This window comes from Vicugna pacos, chromosome 11 (assembly GCF_048564905.1).
Source record: "Vicugna pacos chromosome 11, VicPac4, whole genome shotgun sequence".
NCBI classification, from domain to species: domain Eukaryota; kingdom Metazoa; phylum Chordata; class Mammalia; order Artiodactyla; family Camelidae; genus Vicugna; species Vicugna pacos.
Genome location: NC_132997.1, coordinates 93271942 through 93289788, shown reverse-complemented (window position 1 = coordinate 93289788; position 17847 = coordinate 93271942). Strand labels below are relative to the sequence as shown.

At 42.9% G+C, this 17847-nt stretch overlaps 1 protein-coding gene across 1 annotated transcript; it reads left to right on the top strand.

The window, feature by feature from the left end:
- Positions 1–3158: 3158 nt before the first annotated feature.
- On the top strand, positions 3159–16141 carry NSMCE4A (NSE4 homolog A, SMC5-SMC6 complex component). The gene is made up of 11 exons (XM_072972026.1): positions 3159–3565; positions 4296–4373; positions 6971–7101; positions 9309–9460; positions 11338–11437; positions 12155–12245; positions 13130–13224; positions 13991–14039; positions 14786–14880; positions 14971–15057; positions 15981–16141. Exons 1-10 carry the CDS (start codon positions 3274–3276, stop codon positions 15043–15045), a joined length of 1158 nt encoding a protein of 385 aa, XP_072828127.1. The 5' UTR covers positions 3159–3273; the 3' UTR covers positions 15046–15057; positions 15981–16141.
- The last annotated feature ends 1706 nt before the right edge of the window (positions 16142–17847 follow it).

The window sequence follows — 17847 nt, the reverse complement described above, 5'->3', positions numbered from 1 at the left end:
GGGCGGGTGCACTTGCAAGCACTGGTGCAGCAGCTTGCTTGTGTCAACAAGGACTTGGGCTCTTGCTGCCTTGAGATGCTAATTTGTTAATCTGTCCTCACATGGTCACAAGGTGGCCACCACATTTTGAGTAACACAATGTGGACATGATCATTTTGGATAAATAGGAGCGTTTCCCCTCGGTGTCTATTTTTATTGTGGAGAAAACATGTCTGAGAAGAACTTCCATAGATTTCTCCTTAGTCCCGTTGGTCAAGAAGGGGCCACATTCCATGCACAGATACCAGGGAAGTCAGGAGGAAAGGTAGATATCTGGCATTTTTTTGGCTTCTATGGTAAAGAGGAAGAGATGGGGAAAGAGAGAAACAGAAAATATGTTTCCCAGCCTCCCTTGCAGTTACGTTGGCCCACGTGACCAGACCAGGCAAATAGACTGTGAGCAGCAGTGACACGTGCCACTTCCAGGTTGAGGCAATTAAACCAATGGTTATTTCAAGACTTTCAGTTTCACAAGAAGGATTACAACTATTTTGGCTGAGACACTGTAGTGGGGCTTCTATTATTCTTTGCTGAATAGACCCTGATACACCCTTTACCCACCAAGCTGGTTATTCTCATTTGTTCTCAACCCTGCCTTAAATCCATCCCAATCTTCCTTGGCCCTGCCCTGCCCAGCCCTGCCCTGAGATTGATCTACAGACCGTATCCCACAGGCTCTTTTGCTCTCTGGCGTCCGGTTGGCCTCAGTCAATGAGAGGTCAACACAGGGAGAAGATGTTGGAAGAGAGACCAGGGTATTTCAGCTCCCACTTCCTCTTTTCTCAGCACTTTGTCTTTTCCTGGTGTGGTTGCCTCCCTTTAGGACCACGGCTCCTGTCCGGCGGACCCTTCTTCATGGCTTCAGCCCTCACGGGGCGCTGGTAACACTCCTTCTTCCTCTGACCCTTCAGGCCCAGGAGTAGTAATGTCTTTAAACTGTTGCTCATCCTGGGTACCTGTATTCATTCCCCATAGCTGCTATAACAAATGGCCATGAATCTTGTCTCCAATTTATCTATTTTTTTCTTTCTTTGGTTTCTTGTGCTTTTGGTATCATATCTAAGAAACCGTCACCTAATCCAATTGTCCCACCACCATTTGTTGCAAAGACTATTCTTTTTTCATTGAACTGATCTTTGTAGAAAATCAATTGACCTTGGATGTAGGGATTTATTTCTGGACTTTTAATTCTATTCCATTCTATTTAATGTCTATCCCTATACCAATATCACATAGTCTTTTTTTTTTCATTTATTGTTTTTGTTTATTTGTTTTGGGGGAAGGTAATTAGGTTTATTTATTTGTTTTAATGGAGAAACTGGGGATTGAACCCAGGACCTTGTGCATGCTAGGCACACACTCTACCCCTGAGCTATACCCTTCCCTCACATAGTCTTAATTACTACAGCTTTGTAGTAAGTTTTGGAATTAAGTGTGAGTCCTTTGACTTGTCTTTCGTTTTCAAGGTTACTTTGGCTATTCTGGGTCCCTTGCATTTCCACATGAATTTTAGGCTCAGTTTCCTCCCTGTCTCCTGGTGAGACCCTGGAAGGCAAAGGCAAGTCTCTGAACTGTCTTTGTGACCTGCTTGCTGTGTTGGGTGTCTGGCTCATTAGTACAGATCACAAGCTTGTTGAATTGAGTGAAATGTTCGAGGGATTTTTGTCTGGAGTATGGAATGAATTTCCACCTGGAAGAATGCTAAGTATTTGTTTTGGTTCCAATATACTGAGCTGCAAGTAGCAAGCACAAAACAACAGTGGCCTAAACCACAGGATATTTAGGGCTGACTTAACAAGGAGTCTGGACGTAGGCAGACTCCAAGTCACTCCGCAATTCAGCCATGTCCATCTTTTCCCTCCAGGGTCCCCAGCATTCTTGTCTTTTGTCATGCTTGTTATCTTATCAGCTGTAGATGGCCACCATCATACCAGGCACCATTGCCTCATGCCAGCATCTCCGAGAAGGGGTCAGGATGGGGACAGAAGCTTTCTTTTTCTGGAGGCTTTGTGTGTCAGCCAAATGGGAAGCTCCCTCCCATGTTACTGCCCAAAACTAGATCACGTGCTATCCCTAGACCAGTCAGTGGAGGAAGGGGGATGAGATCACTGTGATTCATTTAGGCCAATCATGCTTTATACAGTGAAGCAGGTGCCAGAGCATACCTTTCCTGAAATTCAGCGAAAGGCGGTAAGGGGAGGAGGTATATGCTGTTGGGCAGCAACTAGTAGTGCTTACCTCAAGCTGGGTATACATGATTCACAAAATGGTATTTTTGTAGACCCTTGTGTAATAATTCAATTTATATTGTTCCTTGAAGAAAATAAAATGTGTTCTCAGCACCAAAGAAAACTCTTGAGAAATAACATTTGCAATCTAATCTAAAATACATAGAAGGAAATTCATATACTTATCTTTAATACTATACTGAATATAATTCCATCATTCTTAAATCCATTGGAAGGTATTTTAGAATCTTCTAGTTTGAGAACCAATTACGAACATAAATTGTCAGAGGGTAGATTTAGATGGGATGGTTAACAGAGAGTTTACTATTACAGAGTCAAGGAACCGTGTTAATTTTCTGTTTGTTCTTCTGTCCTCAAAAAGAGTGGGATCACCAGCTGCTCATGAACCCCATTTGATCCCCCAATGATGCCTCAAGGAACTAAGGTCACAAAGAGTGAGTGGCAGAACCATATCTCTTGTCTCCTCCAAATCCAGCGCTCGTCCTGCTCAACTGCAGGCGCCTCAGTCCACAAACACGTACTGCGTGCTCCTGACCTGGAAATGTTCCAGGTATTTCTGTCTGGCGCTTGGAATGAACTTCTACCTGGAAGAATGCGAAGTATCTGTTTCACAGGCTGTGGCTGTGTCCCGGAGGCCAAAGAGACCTCGGGAAGATGAAGGTCTAGTAGGGTGGGCACGAGGGACCAGACAACCAAGATCCTACACACCTTGCAGGGTCGAGCAAGTGGGAGCAAGTGGGATCCTGGTACGCCAAACTTCACGGGAGGTCAAGGGCCTGCGCCGCCCTCGGGGCGGGCGGGGTGGCGCTCTAACCACCGCGCCCCCGGCCCCGGCCCCGCCGCCGGCCTCCAGCCACAGGCGTCGCTGTGCGCTCGCGCCGGCCGGGGAGCAGCGTTCCGCGGGGAGCGGCGCTCGCGCCGAGCAGGGGTTTCAGTTTCTGGCGCGAACTTCCGCCGTTCCGAAGTTGCACGGCGGCTGGGCGCGATGTCGGGGGACAGCAGCGGCCGCCGGTCGGAGGGCCGGGGCCGGGGCCGCGACCCGCACCGGGATCGCACCCGCTCCCGTTCCCGCTCGCGGTCCCCGCTGTCGCCCGTGTCCCGCCGCGGCGCCGCTCCCGAGCGCAGGGAGGCCCCAGAGCGCCCGAGCTTGGAGGACACAGAGCCGTCGGACTCCGGGGACGAGATGATGGACCCGGCGAGCTTGGAGGCGGAGACTGACCACGGCCTGTGCCGGCAGATCCGCCATCAGTACCGGGCGCTCATCAACTCGGTCCAGCGTAAGGCGGGGCGCGGGGCGGCGTGGGGGTGGCGGCCGGGCGCAGGCCCTGTGCGGTGGGGCTGACCAACGGCGCGGGGGGCTAGCCCCGCGCCGCCCGGCCGCGTCTCGGTTGACTTGCGAAGCGCTCCCACATCCATCATGTGGACCGGGCTGCACGACCTTTGCGGGGGCGCTCAGGTCCCCGATGGGCAGGACGGCAACGCTGGAGACCGGGCGCGGTCCTGGACTCGCCCTAGCCCAGACGGCCAGGAAGGGGGAGAGGCGGCACGCCGACCCCGGGCTCCTTTTCTTGCATCCCGCTGTTCCCCGCGAGTGGTCACCCGCCCAGCAGCGGCAGCGTCACCTGGGAGCCTTCAGAAATGCAGATCATCGGGCCACACCCCAGACGTACACAATCTGAAACAGTGGGTGGCCCAGGGGATCCTGTGGCCGGCAGAGTTTGAAAGCCACTCTGTTAGAAGCGCTTCTCAGAGGCTGCAGGAGTGGAGCCCTTTGGGTGAAGGTTGGTGGGAGCCACCTGGGTTCCCTTAATTTTAAAGTACAGTCTGCTGAAAGAGTCCAGTCACCTTTATTTTTCTTGGCCGTACATCTTTTCAGCTCCATCTTTTGGAAGTAACTCCCTGGGGAGCAGAGGGACGGGGCTTGGCTTTATTGCTGCGGGTGATTACTTTGTCAAGGACTTGTAAGAGAAGAGCACGTTTCCCAAAGCTTGTGTTTTTTCAAAATAGAAAACCGAGAAGATATATTGAATGCCAGCGACAAGTTGACAGAGGTTCTTGAAGAGGCCAATACTCTGTTTAATGGAGGTAATTCATTATTTTATGTATGGAAGCTTTTTGTTATCATATGTTTGGGAATGGTTTTAATTAGTTCTACATAAGAGCAGAATTACTGACATCAAACAAATCTCATATTTATAATAGTGCTTTACTAGTTTGGGAATGTTTTTCACTGTGGCAATACTACTGCTTTTATTGTACACTTACCATTTCCTAAGGGCTTGACATGAAATTTGGGGGGGGGTCAGGAGTCTGTTTTGACAAGCCCCCCCCCCCCCCTTGTTCTGTTGCTTGTTCAAGTTTGAGAACCGTTCCATGTATTATCTTTCTACTCTATCTCCGGTTTTTACTGCTGGGCCCCCAGGCTGCATTGGTTGAATGGATGAATTGAAGAAAAAACTGAGCTGGCCTCTGACAGCCTGTTTCTTTCCCTGTTCTCCTCCCAGCCTCCCCTCCCTCAGCTCCTTGCTCTTGATTCACTTATAACCGAGTTGGGGGTGGCCATGTCTACAGGTGGACCTTTTGGTCTCCAGTCAGGGTGGTGTGTGAGTGTGTGTGTGCGTACACATGTGGAAGGGAGAGGGAAAGAGAGAGAGAAGTATTAACACTGAACTCTAGACCATTGTTGGGGGGGCTCTAAAAAATAATCTTGGTTTGAATTAAAAGCAGCAGCAGTGTTAGTGCTAAGAGCAGGCTATCTGTTCGATGACAGAGGACCCGCCAGGGGTAACCCCTGATGTGGGCCCTGGGTCATGGAGCCCTAGGAGGAGTTTCCAGACCACGTTTCCCTCCAAGCCTTCCTCTTTAGCTCTGGGAACAGAAGGGGAGAGTGCAGACAAATGCGTGTAAAGGCGTCAGCAGAACTTGGCGCTGCCTGGACACCACAATTCCTCATGTTCTTTGAGGACCAGGACATTTATATCTGCTCATTGCTTAGTATAGCGAATAGCTTAAACATTGTCCCCTTTTAACATTTTCTATCTATATGCTTTCAAATTTATGTCCTTCTTGCTCTGACCGCAGCCTTCTTACCATCCCCCACCTTGGTCTACCAGTTTACTAAATCTCATCAAATCTTCTGGAAGCAAGTCTTGCCTTTTCACCCAGTGAAATCACTTCTCCACCCTCTGTAGCTTTTTCTTCTCTTCCAAGCCTGGAGAGCCAGGCCCCCCAGTCCCTCTCCTCAAGGTTACTCTTGACTCATTTGCCTCCTTATTATTATTATTCACCCATCTTAAAATATCTTGATTAACAAATCATTTCCCCCTCGGCCATTTCCACCGTGCTGATGGGGTCACCTCTTTAAGGCAGAATTATACACTCGACTGGACCTTAGGAGGTGGTCAGCAAGCATCAAATTCTGTATTGTCTGTATTTGTGGATTTGATGTTCTCAGTTTTAAGTCTTTAGAGACGTGGCTCCATCTGGGAGAGATCTACACTCTTCTCCCAGCAGGTGCTGTGAGGATGCTGGGCTCGGGAGATCTAGGACAGCCCAGGAACCAGCTTCTCTAGCATCTGTCTCTGCTTCGTTCTGTCACTCATTGTCACTTAGACAGCAAGTCTCCCGATATAAAACGGAGGAAAAAGTAACATGTGACTACAAAACCTGGAGTCAGTAAGTTCACCAGCCTGAGGAGTGTTTGGGAAATCGGTGATTCAGATAAAATGGCCTTGAGGAGCAAGCCGGGCGTAGGCATTTCTGTATCTGAACTTCCCCGTGTTTGTCTCTTCTTGGCTTCCTTTTCCGTTCAGCTTTGCCGGTGTTCCCAGAGCACTTCCTCCCACTGCCTGTTCCCGTCGGGGTCTGATTAAACTTACCATGCCCCTCAGCTCTGCTGTTAGCTGCAGTGGACCCTTCCCTCATCTCCCCAAACTTCATGCTCGGTTTCCCTGCCCCATTGCCTCTTGTCTCCTTTGATTTAAACCTTTTTCTCTCTATAGCTTATCTTAAATCCCATGTCCTCTGTCAGACCTTTTTGGATCATCCATGCCCAGAGGTCACAGCCCTGCTGCCTACAGACCGCTCACTTGGTGGTGTTGGTGCTGCTGGGTGGAGGCGTGCGTCCCTGCTGCCTGTCCAGCGTGTTATTTCAGTTGAGGTTCCAGGACAACTTACTTGTTGCTGGTCAGCAAACCACCACGCCAAGCATAGTGCCTTACACATATTGGACATTCAGTCTGACTTACATCACCCTCGCAGGTGTTAATAGTGACTGGGATGGGTTACTGGAGTCAATGGGAAAAGCAAGTGTTAGAGATGATGAAGGTTGTGTTAAACTGGGATTATTAAGAGATTGTGGTTCATACGACTGAAACATTATGCTGTACACCAGAAACTGACACAGCATTGTAAATTGACTATACTTCAATTAAAAAAAATTGTGATTCAGTTCCCAGGAGTAGGAAAAGTGCAGAGAGAGCTGGCTTTTAGGAAGACTGGTCAGCTTTGATTTCAGATTTTGGTAAGTTGGGCAGGGGAACCAATTTTTAGACAGAGATGGGTACGTTTGAGATTTTTTTGGTCCAGTGGGAAATGCGGAGTAAGTAGTTGGAAATTTAGGGGAAATACCTGTGGATAACATGTATGTTGTAATACGTGTATTTTTCTTCTTTTTTGAATAGTGTCCCGAGCAAGAGAAGCAGTCCTTGATGCCCAGTTTCTTGTTTTGGCTTCAGATTTGGGCAAAGAGAAGGCAAAGCAGCTGCGTTCTGATCTGAACTCGTTTGATATGTTAAGATATGTTGAAACTCTAGTAAGTTCAAAGCTACAGAATCTTAACAAAAAATGTTTCATCTGCACATGCTGTATAATTATGTACTTGGCTCATATCCATATGCAAAGGATTTTCACTTCATTTTTCCTTTTTTTTGGTCTCAGATTCCTCCAAAGAGATCTTATCAAATTAAACCAGACGACGTGAGAGCTAATGGTGGAATCTAGGTTGGGAGCTTAGAGCAGTTTGAAAATCTCCTGGCCTTCTAAGATTCTGAGTGCTATGTTAATTTTGAATGGCCATTTTTTTTCCTCACTCAACTATCCGTTCATAAGTGTTTTAGCACATTCTCAGTGACCTGGGACCTTTGTCCTGAGCTGGGCAAAAGCCCGCGTTGCAAGTGGCAGAGTTCAGCTGGAGATGAGTTAGGACTGCTGGAGGGGGCACATTTTGGTCTGTCTTGGAGAATATTTCAGAACCATATGAATATGATTGGGGTTCTGCTTTGGGGATTTTTTTTGGTGGTGGTTTTATTCACCTTTCTTTGCCTCTTAATACATTTGAATGGTTGCTACCTGAAATTTTGAAATTTTTGGTTGACTGATTGACCAAAAAAAAAAGTGCAATGAGACTCTGCTGGTTTTTTCCCCCTTGGTTCTACTCTGAGCCAATCTCTGCCCTAGCATGTTTGCTTGGACATTGAATTCCTGTCTGAATGTTTATTAAATGGTTATTAAAATGATTTAGTACCATGAGATCTGACCAGATAAATTATTTTGTAAAAGTTTGAGGCAGACGAGGTATTTTGTTGTTTTTAAAACCTTAAATTTTTTAAAATCTAAGTTTAACTTCCTTCAGTTTCAAACCTTAAAATTTCCTTTTTCTTTAACTTTTAAATTTTGAAGTATAGTGCATTTTGAAAAATGCACCCTAATGTATAGCTCAGTAAATAGAGTTGGCCATATATTGGGTAATCTTTTTAAAAATTACTCTTATCAGGGTGAGCTTTGTACTTTAAATAACATATCAAAATAAATTCCTAAAGTCTTAAAGCCGTCAGTGTAAAACCCTAGATTAATAGCTGTCTAGTCTCTGGATGGGGAAAGACTTCTTAAAAATATAGTAGCAAATATAAAGACTATAAATTGCCAGATTTGACCAGACAAATATGGAGGCATCCTTCTCCAAGCGTGTGGTGTGGGACGGGGCAGCAGGAGAGGGGAGGGGAGCTGACCACACCTCTCTGACTGGGTTCTTGCAGCCTCTCTTTTTTTCAAAGTTTAAATGCCTTTAAAGGGTTAAGTTCTCTGAGGGCTTTTTGATTATTGTTTATATATGATACTACCATTTTAATTTGATAACTTCTAGGCATTTCATAATTTTATCATGTAACGTGTACTTTCATAAAAGTAAATTTAATGCAATGCATTTTCTGCGAGATAGCTTGAAATAAGAGAATTATTAGACTTCTGCCAACTCTTCCCAGGAAGGCCATTTTAAGGTGCCTGACGCTAGACCATGCTGTCTGCAAGGGCTGAGATAAAGCTGAATAGAGGGCTCCAGGAGGTTGGCTGAAAAGGAAAATTGAAAGCCAGCCAGACTCCCCTGTTCTGTCTTGGAACTTTTGCTTTGGGATGTGATTTCGTATTTTTATGCTAATGCAGCTTTACTGATTCTTTAAAAATGAATGACTTGTGATCAGAAATTCCCAGCGGGGTTAGTTCTTCTGGTATGTCAACCTCTCAGCCTGCAGGGGGCTAAGCAGGGTTTCTCAGCCTTGGCACTAAGGACATTTCAGGCTGGGTGAGTCATGGTCGTGGGGGCCTGAACTATGCCTTGAAGGATGTTAAACAGTATCCTGGCTTCTACCCAGTAGATGCCAGTAACCCTGTCCCCTCCGCCCCCTCCCCAAGTTGTGACAACCAGAAATGTCTCCAGGCGTAATGCCAAAAGACTCCAGGGTGCAGGCAAAATCACCTGGTTGAGATCCATCGGTCTAGAGCATCTTACTTTCTTACTCAAAAATTCTAAGTACATTGAGGAATATTTTCTGCCAAAAAGACGATACTTTTGAAAATAGGAATTTACATATATAAGATTATCTTTATAATAAGAAATTTAGCCAACCTGTTAGGACAGTCAAAACAGACTGCCTCTGGCCTCCTGTTTAGTGATAGAGATTATTGGACGTGGTAAATGATTGCTTGTGGCTTAACTGGGGTTTTTGTTTCCCTTCATTTTTGTAGCTGACACATATGGGTGTAAACCCGCTAGAAGCTGAAGAACTCATCCGTGATGAAGATAGTTCTGATTTTGAATTCATAGTCTATGACTCCTGGAAAATATCAGGCAAAACAGCAGAAAACACCTTTAATAAAACCCATACATTCCACTTCCTGTAAGATGATTTTAAAAATCTGACAGACTGGCCATTTGTAATCCTTAAATTGTTCTTTAGGGACAGAAAAATTATTTGGTATTGTAGAGGTGATGATCATGATGCCATTGGTTTAAAAGCCTGTACAATCTTGATGTGCTTGGAACCTCACCCTGCTTAATTTAAGCAGCGAAGGCCGTGGCCTAGCATCCCTTACCCAGGCACTCTGCCGGCTCCTTTGTTTCCCAGCGTGGAAGACTTTGGGTCTGTGACATCATGTCTGGTTTTGTTTCATCCTCTTTAAATCCTTAGCATGTAGAAGGTTGATACCTCCCATGAAAGGTTTCTGAAGATTTTCTACCAATATATGTAAAGTACCATTTATTGTAATTCCCTGTTGGATGATTTCTGACCTGTATGACATGAAGACTTCTCGAGCCACTGTCACTTAAACTGCCCAGGTCATTTTTTGGACACAGCTCTGATTTTGAAAAGCTTTTCTTTATTCTCAAATGGGAATTGGCTTCTTTACTTTCCCAGCTCTGTCCTGTGGAGTAACGAGAAACAGCCCGTACTGGTTCTTTTGTAAGAGAGCCTTCAAATGCCTTGTGGATAATTTCTCTAGGGTAACCACCCAAGTCGTTTCTTCCTTAAGTGAATAGCCCCGGGGCATTTGTCTCTTCTGATGACCCTTCTAGTCCTCCTGAGATCAGTAGTGTCTCAGAGGCTTTGGAGGTGCAGATGTAATAGGCCTGTGGTGTGGGGCCAGGCATCTCTTTTTAACAAGACTTTTGTTAACTCAAGTGCCCAGAACCACTGTATATTATAGCAAAAACAGCAAACTCCTTTGTGATAGGACAAGTCCAGATCTTTTTTTTTTTTTTTTTTGCTGTTGAGTTCTAGGCTCTGTCATAAATCCTGGGATCTAAAGATAGCCTTTTGTTATGTGACTCGACTTCATCTCACCATCTCGCCCAGTTTGCAGCCACAATGAATTATTTGCAGCTTTGCAGCCTTGCACTTGCTGTTCCTTGGCCTACAGTGTCCTTTCTCCCATTTTTTTCCATCTGATAAGGTTTACTTATCCCACAGGCCCCAACTTGGAAGCCTCTAGTAACTTCTCTAGATAGAGGAATCAGTGTAGGATCAGATTTCACAACCAGATCCGTCCCATGTCTGGGTAGATCTCTCTGCCCAGATGCTCTGCTAGCACTTGAGTGATTCTCCAGTACAGCACTAAAGGATCTACCATGTTATGTGGAAATGGATCTGTGTGCATGAATATCTGTCCATCTACACTGTATACTTTGATCTCCTCAAGTGTAGGGACCACTTGGGTCTAAATTCTCTAGGCCTTGGTTTCTACACAGTATGTCTATTACTGTAGCTTAAATCTGCATGGAAGCTTTTTTTCCAAAAGGGAAAGGAATGCCATAGCCTCTGCTTGACCTGCTGTCCTCAGGTGTTTTCTGCGGTCCCAGGCTGTGGGCCTCTGCCCTGGCACCCCCACACCAAAGGCCTTTTACCCTAGTGGAGCTGCTTGTTCACCTTCCCAACTTGTTCATCCTTCCCCTGATCTCAGAAGTTGGCTTTGCGAAACTCAACAGGCTGGCTGGGAAGACCACAGGCATATTCACTGACTTACCGTTCAGAGTAAAATCTGAAGATGCTTGAGGAGGTATCTATGGTCGAGTCAGGCTCCTAGGAGTTCTTTTAGAAACACAAAGGGAGCAGAAAGGATGTCACAAACCTGACATGAGTCTTGGTCTGATGTCAGCTCATTCATCACTGACGCCTGGTCTGAATTTGCCTATGCTATTGGGAACTCCTTTCAGCTAGTGAAATTAGTTTGTTTTAAAAACAAACCAAAAAAGACATGAAAGCGTATTTTTCATTAGGTTGGGTTCAATACAAGGAGAGGCTCCTGTGCCAAAGCCACGAGTTGATCGTCCAAGAAAAGTTCGTATGATAGAAGAGCAGCAGGCAATGCCTGCCCAGGTTTGTTTTTTTCAAATGTTGCTTTTTAAAACACCTAAAGTTGAAATAGCCATTAGTGTAATGATACATGTAATCCGGCCATCTTTTCTAAGTGTTAGGGTCTGGAGTCAGGTTCTGTCACTTAAAAGGAATCATTTAATGTTTGAATCATTTTTTAATTTATCTAAGCCTTTAAATATTTTATCGGATTGACCACTTTTCTTAGTTTTAACTCATTTCTGTAGTTTGGATTAGTTCTCCCAAACCAGGGTCTCTTAAACTCGGCACTATCAGCATTTGGGGCTGGTAAATCTTGGTTGTGAGAGGCTATTCTGCGCATTGTGGGGTGTTTAGCAGTGTCCTTGGCTCTTCCCACTAGATGCTAAGGGCATCCTTCCCCCCCAAACCCCACGTATGACACCAAATATTAGCAAATGTCCCCTGGGGGACATAATCATTCCCAGTTGAGACCCACTATTCTGAACTGCCCCTTTTGTATTTTGTATTTGTATGTCATATTCAGCCTGAAAATGGTTGATTTGGTAATGTTACTCCTCTGTTAGAAAATTAATATAAAAATGTTACTAAAACTAGAAAAACTAAATTTTAAGACGGATAAAAACTGCTAGCAATCCCCCATAAAAGATATTTAGAGGAATTTGGCCATGTAAGGGTGCAGGAAAGGTTAACAGGCGGGCAAGAAGGTCAGTCTGCTTGATAATGACTTTGTATTTTCAGTTAAAAAGAATGGAAGAATCTCATCAAGAAGCAACAGAAAAAGAAGTAGAAAGAATCTTGGGATTGTTGCAAACATATTTTCAAGAAGATCGTAAGTATGATACCAAGTTCCAAGTGGGGCAACTTGTATTTATCAGTTAGACCGGTGTCACTTTCAATGAGAAGTTATTTTGATTTAAAAGGCATTATCAGTTATAGGTGAAGTCTGAGTCATTTTGATTCTTCCTTGGCGTATATATTTAATGAGGCTTCTCCTCTTTAGAAATCCCATGTGAGAACATTGGCGAAGTAAATTCTAACTTCTCATTTTTTATTTTTAAAAGATTTTTTTTTGTTACAAAACAATACATGCCATAGAAATGAGAAGAGTAACAAGTCAAGTACCTGTTCCACCCACCCTCATTCCCTAGATGTCAGCACTTATAAAATGTGATGCGTATATTTTCAGATTTTCTTCTGTTTATGTCAGTCATATAAATATGCAACTAAGTAGTTGGGATTTTTTTTATAATTGGCTTTTTGCTTTCTTCAAAGCTAATCATAATATATACATCCTTCCACAACATAACTTCTCCATGTGGATGTTTTCCCATACGGATTTCTCACTTGCCATTTTCAGTAATTCCCACTGGGGGGCTATGTCATAAATATATTTAACAAATCCTCTATTAGTGGGCAAGTAGCATTTTACTTTTGTATAAACTGCTGGGGTGGAAAATCTTGGCACACAACTTTGTGCACATGTGCTAGTATTTCTGTAGGACAGCTTTTTAGAGGAGGATCGCCAGGTGAGTGGGCATGTGGATTTTTAATAGATACGCCAAATTGCCTCCTGCAGGGTTGTACTGATTTCCAGCCCACAAAAGGATGAGTGCACATTGCCTTTCTCTGGCTAACGCTAGCGAGTATTGGTCTTATTGGTAAGCAAAAATAATTTCTTCTGTATTGAAGAATCTTTTCCTCTTTTTTCTGTAGCTGATACTCCTATGTCCTTCTTCGACTTTGTGATTGATCCACATTCTTTCCCCCGAACAGTGGAAAACATCTTTCATGTTTCCTTTATTATAAGGGTAAGACTTAAGATTATTATCTCTAATTGCTTTTATATGCTTTTAAAAGGATATATAATAACAGCTATAGATGGGAGCTGGCAAAGGAATCTGTACAAACCAAGATGTGTCTTAGACCCATTGTAGCAAAACGTTGACAAGCCGTAGGCAGAAGAAACTAGCTAGAAATTTATGTGCTTGCTTTTATATCCTAGAAATTTTTAAGAGAAAGAATTGGCAAAATATGAATATGGAACTATAGATAACTAAGTTAGAAATAATTTCAAAATAGATAGTTAAAAAAACATACTCAGAAATATACTTTAAGAATTTGCTCTAGTCTGTCTTTTTAGTCTTAAGTTGCATTCCTGAGCTTGTAAGATGACTTCGATTTTAACCTTAGACAAAAATCTGTTATTGACCAAAGTATTTTTCCAGAAATGAGATCAGAAGCATATTTGTCAATGGTAACTGATAGAATTATGCATAATAAAATGTGGAGTATTCAAACAGTGAATCAGTTAGAGGCAAGATGGTTACAGATTTATTTAAGAGATCTTCAGGATGGAGGCTGTGTCTGGGTAAAATTGCTGATTAGAACCTGAGAGCTAGTCCGTGTAGAGAAAGATGTTGGAGAAGGCTTGTCCATATAATCTCATTATTCTCATGGTACATTTTGAGTGTCTAAGATATAGAATTTTCTAATCGAGTAATTTATTTCATCCAGTGGTTATAGGTTTTTGAATCTAAATTTTAGTCTTCTCCTAAAATCACGTTTGTGTTTTAGGATGGTTTTGCAAGAATAAGACTTGACCAAGACCGATTGCCAATAATAGGTAAGTGATCCTGTGTTCAGAAAAATTACTTTTAGAGAAAATGTATTTGTTATTAGAGTTTGTGAAATGTATTTTATTAAATATAAATGTGTTTTTATCTTAGGTAACTAACTTTTTACAGTGCTGTGTTTTGCTCAACTAACTGAAAATATTGAAAACATGATCATTGTTTAAAACCAGTGGATTCATCTGTATCACTGATTCACCATCTACTGCTGTAAAAATTAACAAGAAATGATACAATTTCCCTTAAATTTTAATTTAGAAAATTTCTAATTGCAGTTTTTTTTTAATAGTTTCCTTCTTTCTATTTTCTCTCTAACGCCAGCTCCTCGTCTCCCTGAGAGAATCTTTAATTCTTGGTTGAATGGTTTCACACTCTCCATCACTCTTTTGCTTCTAAGGTCTCCTGTAGAGGATAAAGTACTTTTATTGTACTTACCTGTTACTTTAAAAGTTCTTAATTTCATATTGGACTCACTAGGCCTTAGCTCTGTGGTTGGTTCATAGCTATGCAGAGGTTTCCAAGTGATTGGATGTGTTATTCTTCCACATTTTTTTTAATGGAAACAAATGGAATTACTTGCTATAGTAATAATACTACAACACAATAATGCATGAAATCCTAAAAAGCATGTAACATTCTACATATCTTCTCGATACAGGTTTCATTCCTATTATTCATTGGTTTCTGTTCAGATTACCTCTTCTGATTTGACAGCCTGAAAACTTTGTCTTTCAAACAGAGCCTGTTAATATTAACGAAGAAAATGAAGGAATTGACCAAAACACTCAAATTAGGAATCAAGGAATTATAGCTTTGAGTTATCGCGACTGGGAGGTAAAGCCCTGTATGTGGCCCCAGGCGGTTCATCTCCAAGAAGCCATCTGCTGTAAACCCAGTGCCCAAATGTTCTTTCTTCTCTACCAGGAGATTGTGAAGACCTTTGAGATCTCAGAGGCTGTGATTGCTTCAAGTCAAAGCCAGCCGAGGTTAAGTGCTTGACACCAGCTAAAGGTAACATTTTCTATCGGGTGGCGGTGTGTGTTTATTTAAGTTTATTTTTCACTTTTTCACATTCTGGTGAAATTTGGATTTTGCTTCCCTCTAGTGTCCCATTCTTAGAACTGTGTGTAAGTGGTAAAAAAGGCAGAAGAGAACCTAGTGGTTGCAAGTTCCCTTCTTTGGGCTGATTACTTCGGTGTTCTTAAGACTTGCAGTTGAAAGAGACAGCAGGAGATTATTCTTGGTTTGGCTTTTCTCCCCCTGACAGATTGATAAATTAGCTAAGTGGAATACTGAATCCTCCCATCAGCTTTGTTCACTGTCCCATTAGATTCATTTATTTTGTAGATACAAAGTAGAAAAGGAGGATTGAGACAGAATTACCTTGGAATGATGTTGGTAATGGGCATGTCTGAAATTTGAGTAATGCTTATGAAATAATTCATTTTTTCAAAAGAGAACATTGCTAGTAGAAAATCTTAGTAGTGATCTGGCTTTCTGTACTGCACGCAGCTGTGGATGGGAATCTGGAGACTGGATTCAGTGGGCTCTGCCCCTTTAAAATGTTGGGCAGGTCACTTAATCTCACTTAGCTTCATTTTCCTTGTCTATAAATCTGTCCATGAAATGGGAGAATTTTGAACTAGGTAATTGCCAGGATTTTTTTTTCTAGCTCGAATTTTCTTTGATTTTGTAAGTTAAAATTAGCTTTTTAGTACTTAATGGAAACTTTTTAATCTGTGCCTCAATTAATTGAGTTTCTTTTGTTCCAAGATAATTGAAGGAAAGAGAACTGACCTGAGATATATAATGTGGGTGTAACTGGCCCCTCCTCACTGAGGAGAGACTAGTTGTTAGATTTCATTTATGTATCTTAAATGAACTTTTGATTTATCATTTATAAACTGTTAACCAGCTATTTTCCCTTTTTTTAGGACTCACATGGATAGTGAAATCCAAAAAGGAAAGCAGCATGTATTGTATATATTGTATGATTAGACATTTTTAAAGACATATTGTTTTTAGTAAAATGTAGCTTTTGATAGTTTATGAATTTGTCATGGTTGTCTTTAATTAAAGGAAATTCACTGCCATATTCACAAATCATTGTAGTTATTCTTTATTTTCTGTTCTTGGGAGAGTTTCTCCTTTCTCCAGTCCTGTCCCATTGCAAGTTTTGGTTAGGTTGTTAATGGCCTAAAGGTCATTATCATTCTTTTTACACCTTTTTTTTAGCTGTACAGTTAACTAGTCAACAAATATTAAGTTGCACCATATGAAATTGTTGTTTTTAAGTAAAATACAGTCAGATATCAGCATTTTCATATGATTCAGCCTATGATTTACACATAAGAAACTATTCGGTCCTTTTTCAAGGCAGGCTGGACCACTTTCCCCAGCAGTGCCAGCCCTGGATCCATCTTCCCCGCAGTCCTCTCTTTGTACACAAGGGCTGCTGATTGGCCAGAGGGAACCACACAGCAGGGTGAGTAACGCTGCTCCTGTGTTTTCTGGTCCGTCAGGCCAGTCCTTGATGTTCTCTGAGTCATGGTTGGTTCCTTTTCCCATTTGCCCACCTTCTGCATCCATCCTTTCTCACTCCTTCCCTCTGTTGTCAGAGGTGGAGGTGTCTGTTCTTTGGAGGCTCTGGATTCCTGCATCCTCGGCTCTCTACTCTGTCCGTCATCCCCTCTTCATATCTAGCACTTTCCCTTCAACTGTGCTCGTCTGTCATCTTAAAAAAAATTACTGTGGCCCTTCTCAGGTTACTGTCCTATCTCTTTTTAAATCAGAATCATTTGCTGTCTCCCCCTTTGTCAGACCTCAAACTGTGTAGTGTAGCACCTTCTGTCCCACCATTCTACTGGGGGTCTCTTAGACGCCAAATGTATTGGTGATTCCTTTCCAAATCTGTTAAATCCAGTGGATAAATGCTGTGCATTTGACACTTGAAAATTCACTTTTGAAAACTGCGCATCGTATGTTGATGCTTTCCCTGGTTCCCCTTCCACGACCTTACTCTCACGACATAATACATCTGTGTCCTGAACGTTGCCAAAACTTTGGCTAAACTTCTTTAAAAAGCTGCAGATGCACGTAACCAATGGCTCTTTGGACCACATGTGAGCCATCTTTTATACATGTGTTTAAAACAGCCCCCCAATTTGTTTTCCCTGTAATTCCTGCACGGGTGTTTTTACTACTTTATTTTCTCAGAAAGAAACCCAGGATTTCTTTTCTCTTTTACCCCGTGTAGCCTCTACCACCTTCAGTCACGGATTCCAATCTGGTCTCCTGACTCTCTGCATTTTGCCCAGCTCGCTGCCCCTGACTCCCATCTACGTTCCCCACTTCCTGTCCATCCTTCAGATCTCTTCCTTTTCTTCACAACTCCTTGTTAGTTTGTCAGCAATTTCCCCACTGTCTTCAGGATTTGAAACCCTGAGCTCTTCAATGATACCCAAAGCCTCGCAGGATCGGGTTCCAGGCTCACTTCCTTCCTCTCTGAACTCTAGCCGTCTCTTTCATTTTGGTTAAGCAGCTTTAGTGAGATATACGTCACATACCATACTGTTCACTCATTTAAACTGTGTAATTCATTGCCTTTTGGTCTATTCACAGGGCTGTGCAGCCCGTCACTACAATCTAGTTTTAGAACATTTTTGTCCCTTCAACCTTGGACCCAGTAACTGTCAGTCACCCCTCCTCACCTACCCGCCTAACCCCCCAGCCCCAACCAACCACTAACCTGCATTCTGTCAAAAAATTTTGTCTCTATCTCCACACGTTTGCCTATTCTGG

Excerpts from the sequence above, each read along its gene's own strand:
- NSMCE4A (XM_072972026.1), top strand. The coding sequence starts at position 3,274 with ATGTCGGGGGACAGCAGCGGCCGCCGGTCGGAGGGCCGGGGCCGGGGC. Across the intron at positions 3,566-4,295 it reads GCTCATCAACTCGGTCCAGC|AAAACCGAGAAGATATATTG; the intron begins GTAAGGCGGGGC and ends TTTTCAAAATAG. Across the intron at positions 13,225-13,990 it reads ATGTTTCCTTTATTATAAGG|GATGGTTTTGCAAGAATAAG; the intron begins GTAAGACTTAAG and ends TTTGTGTTTTAG.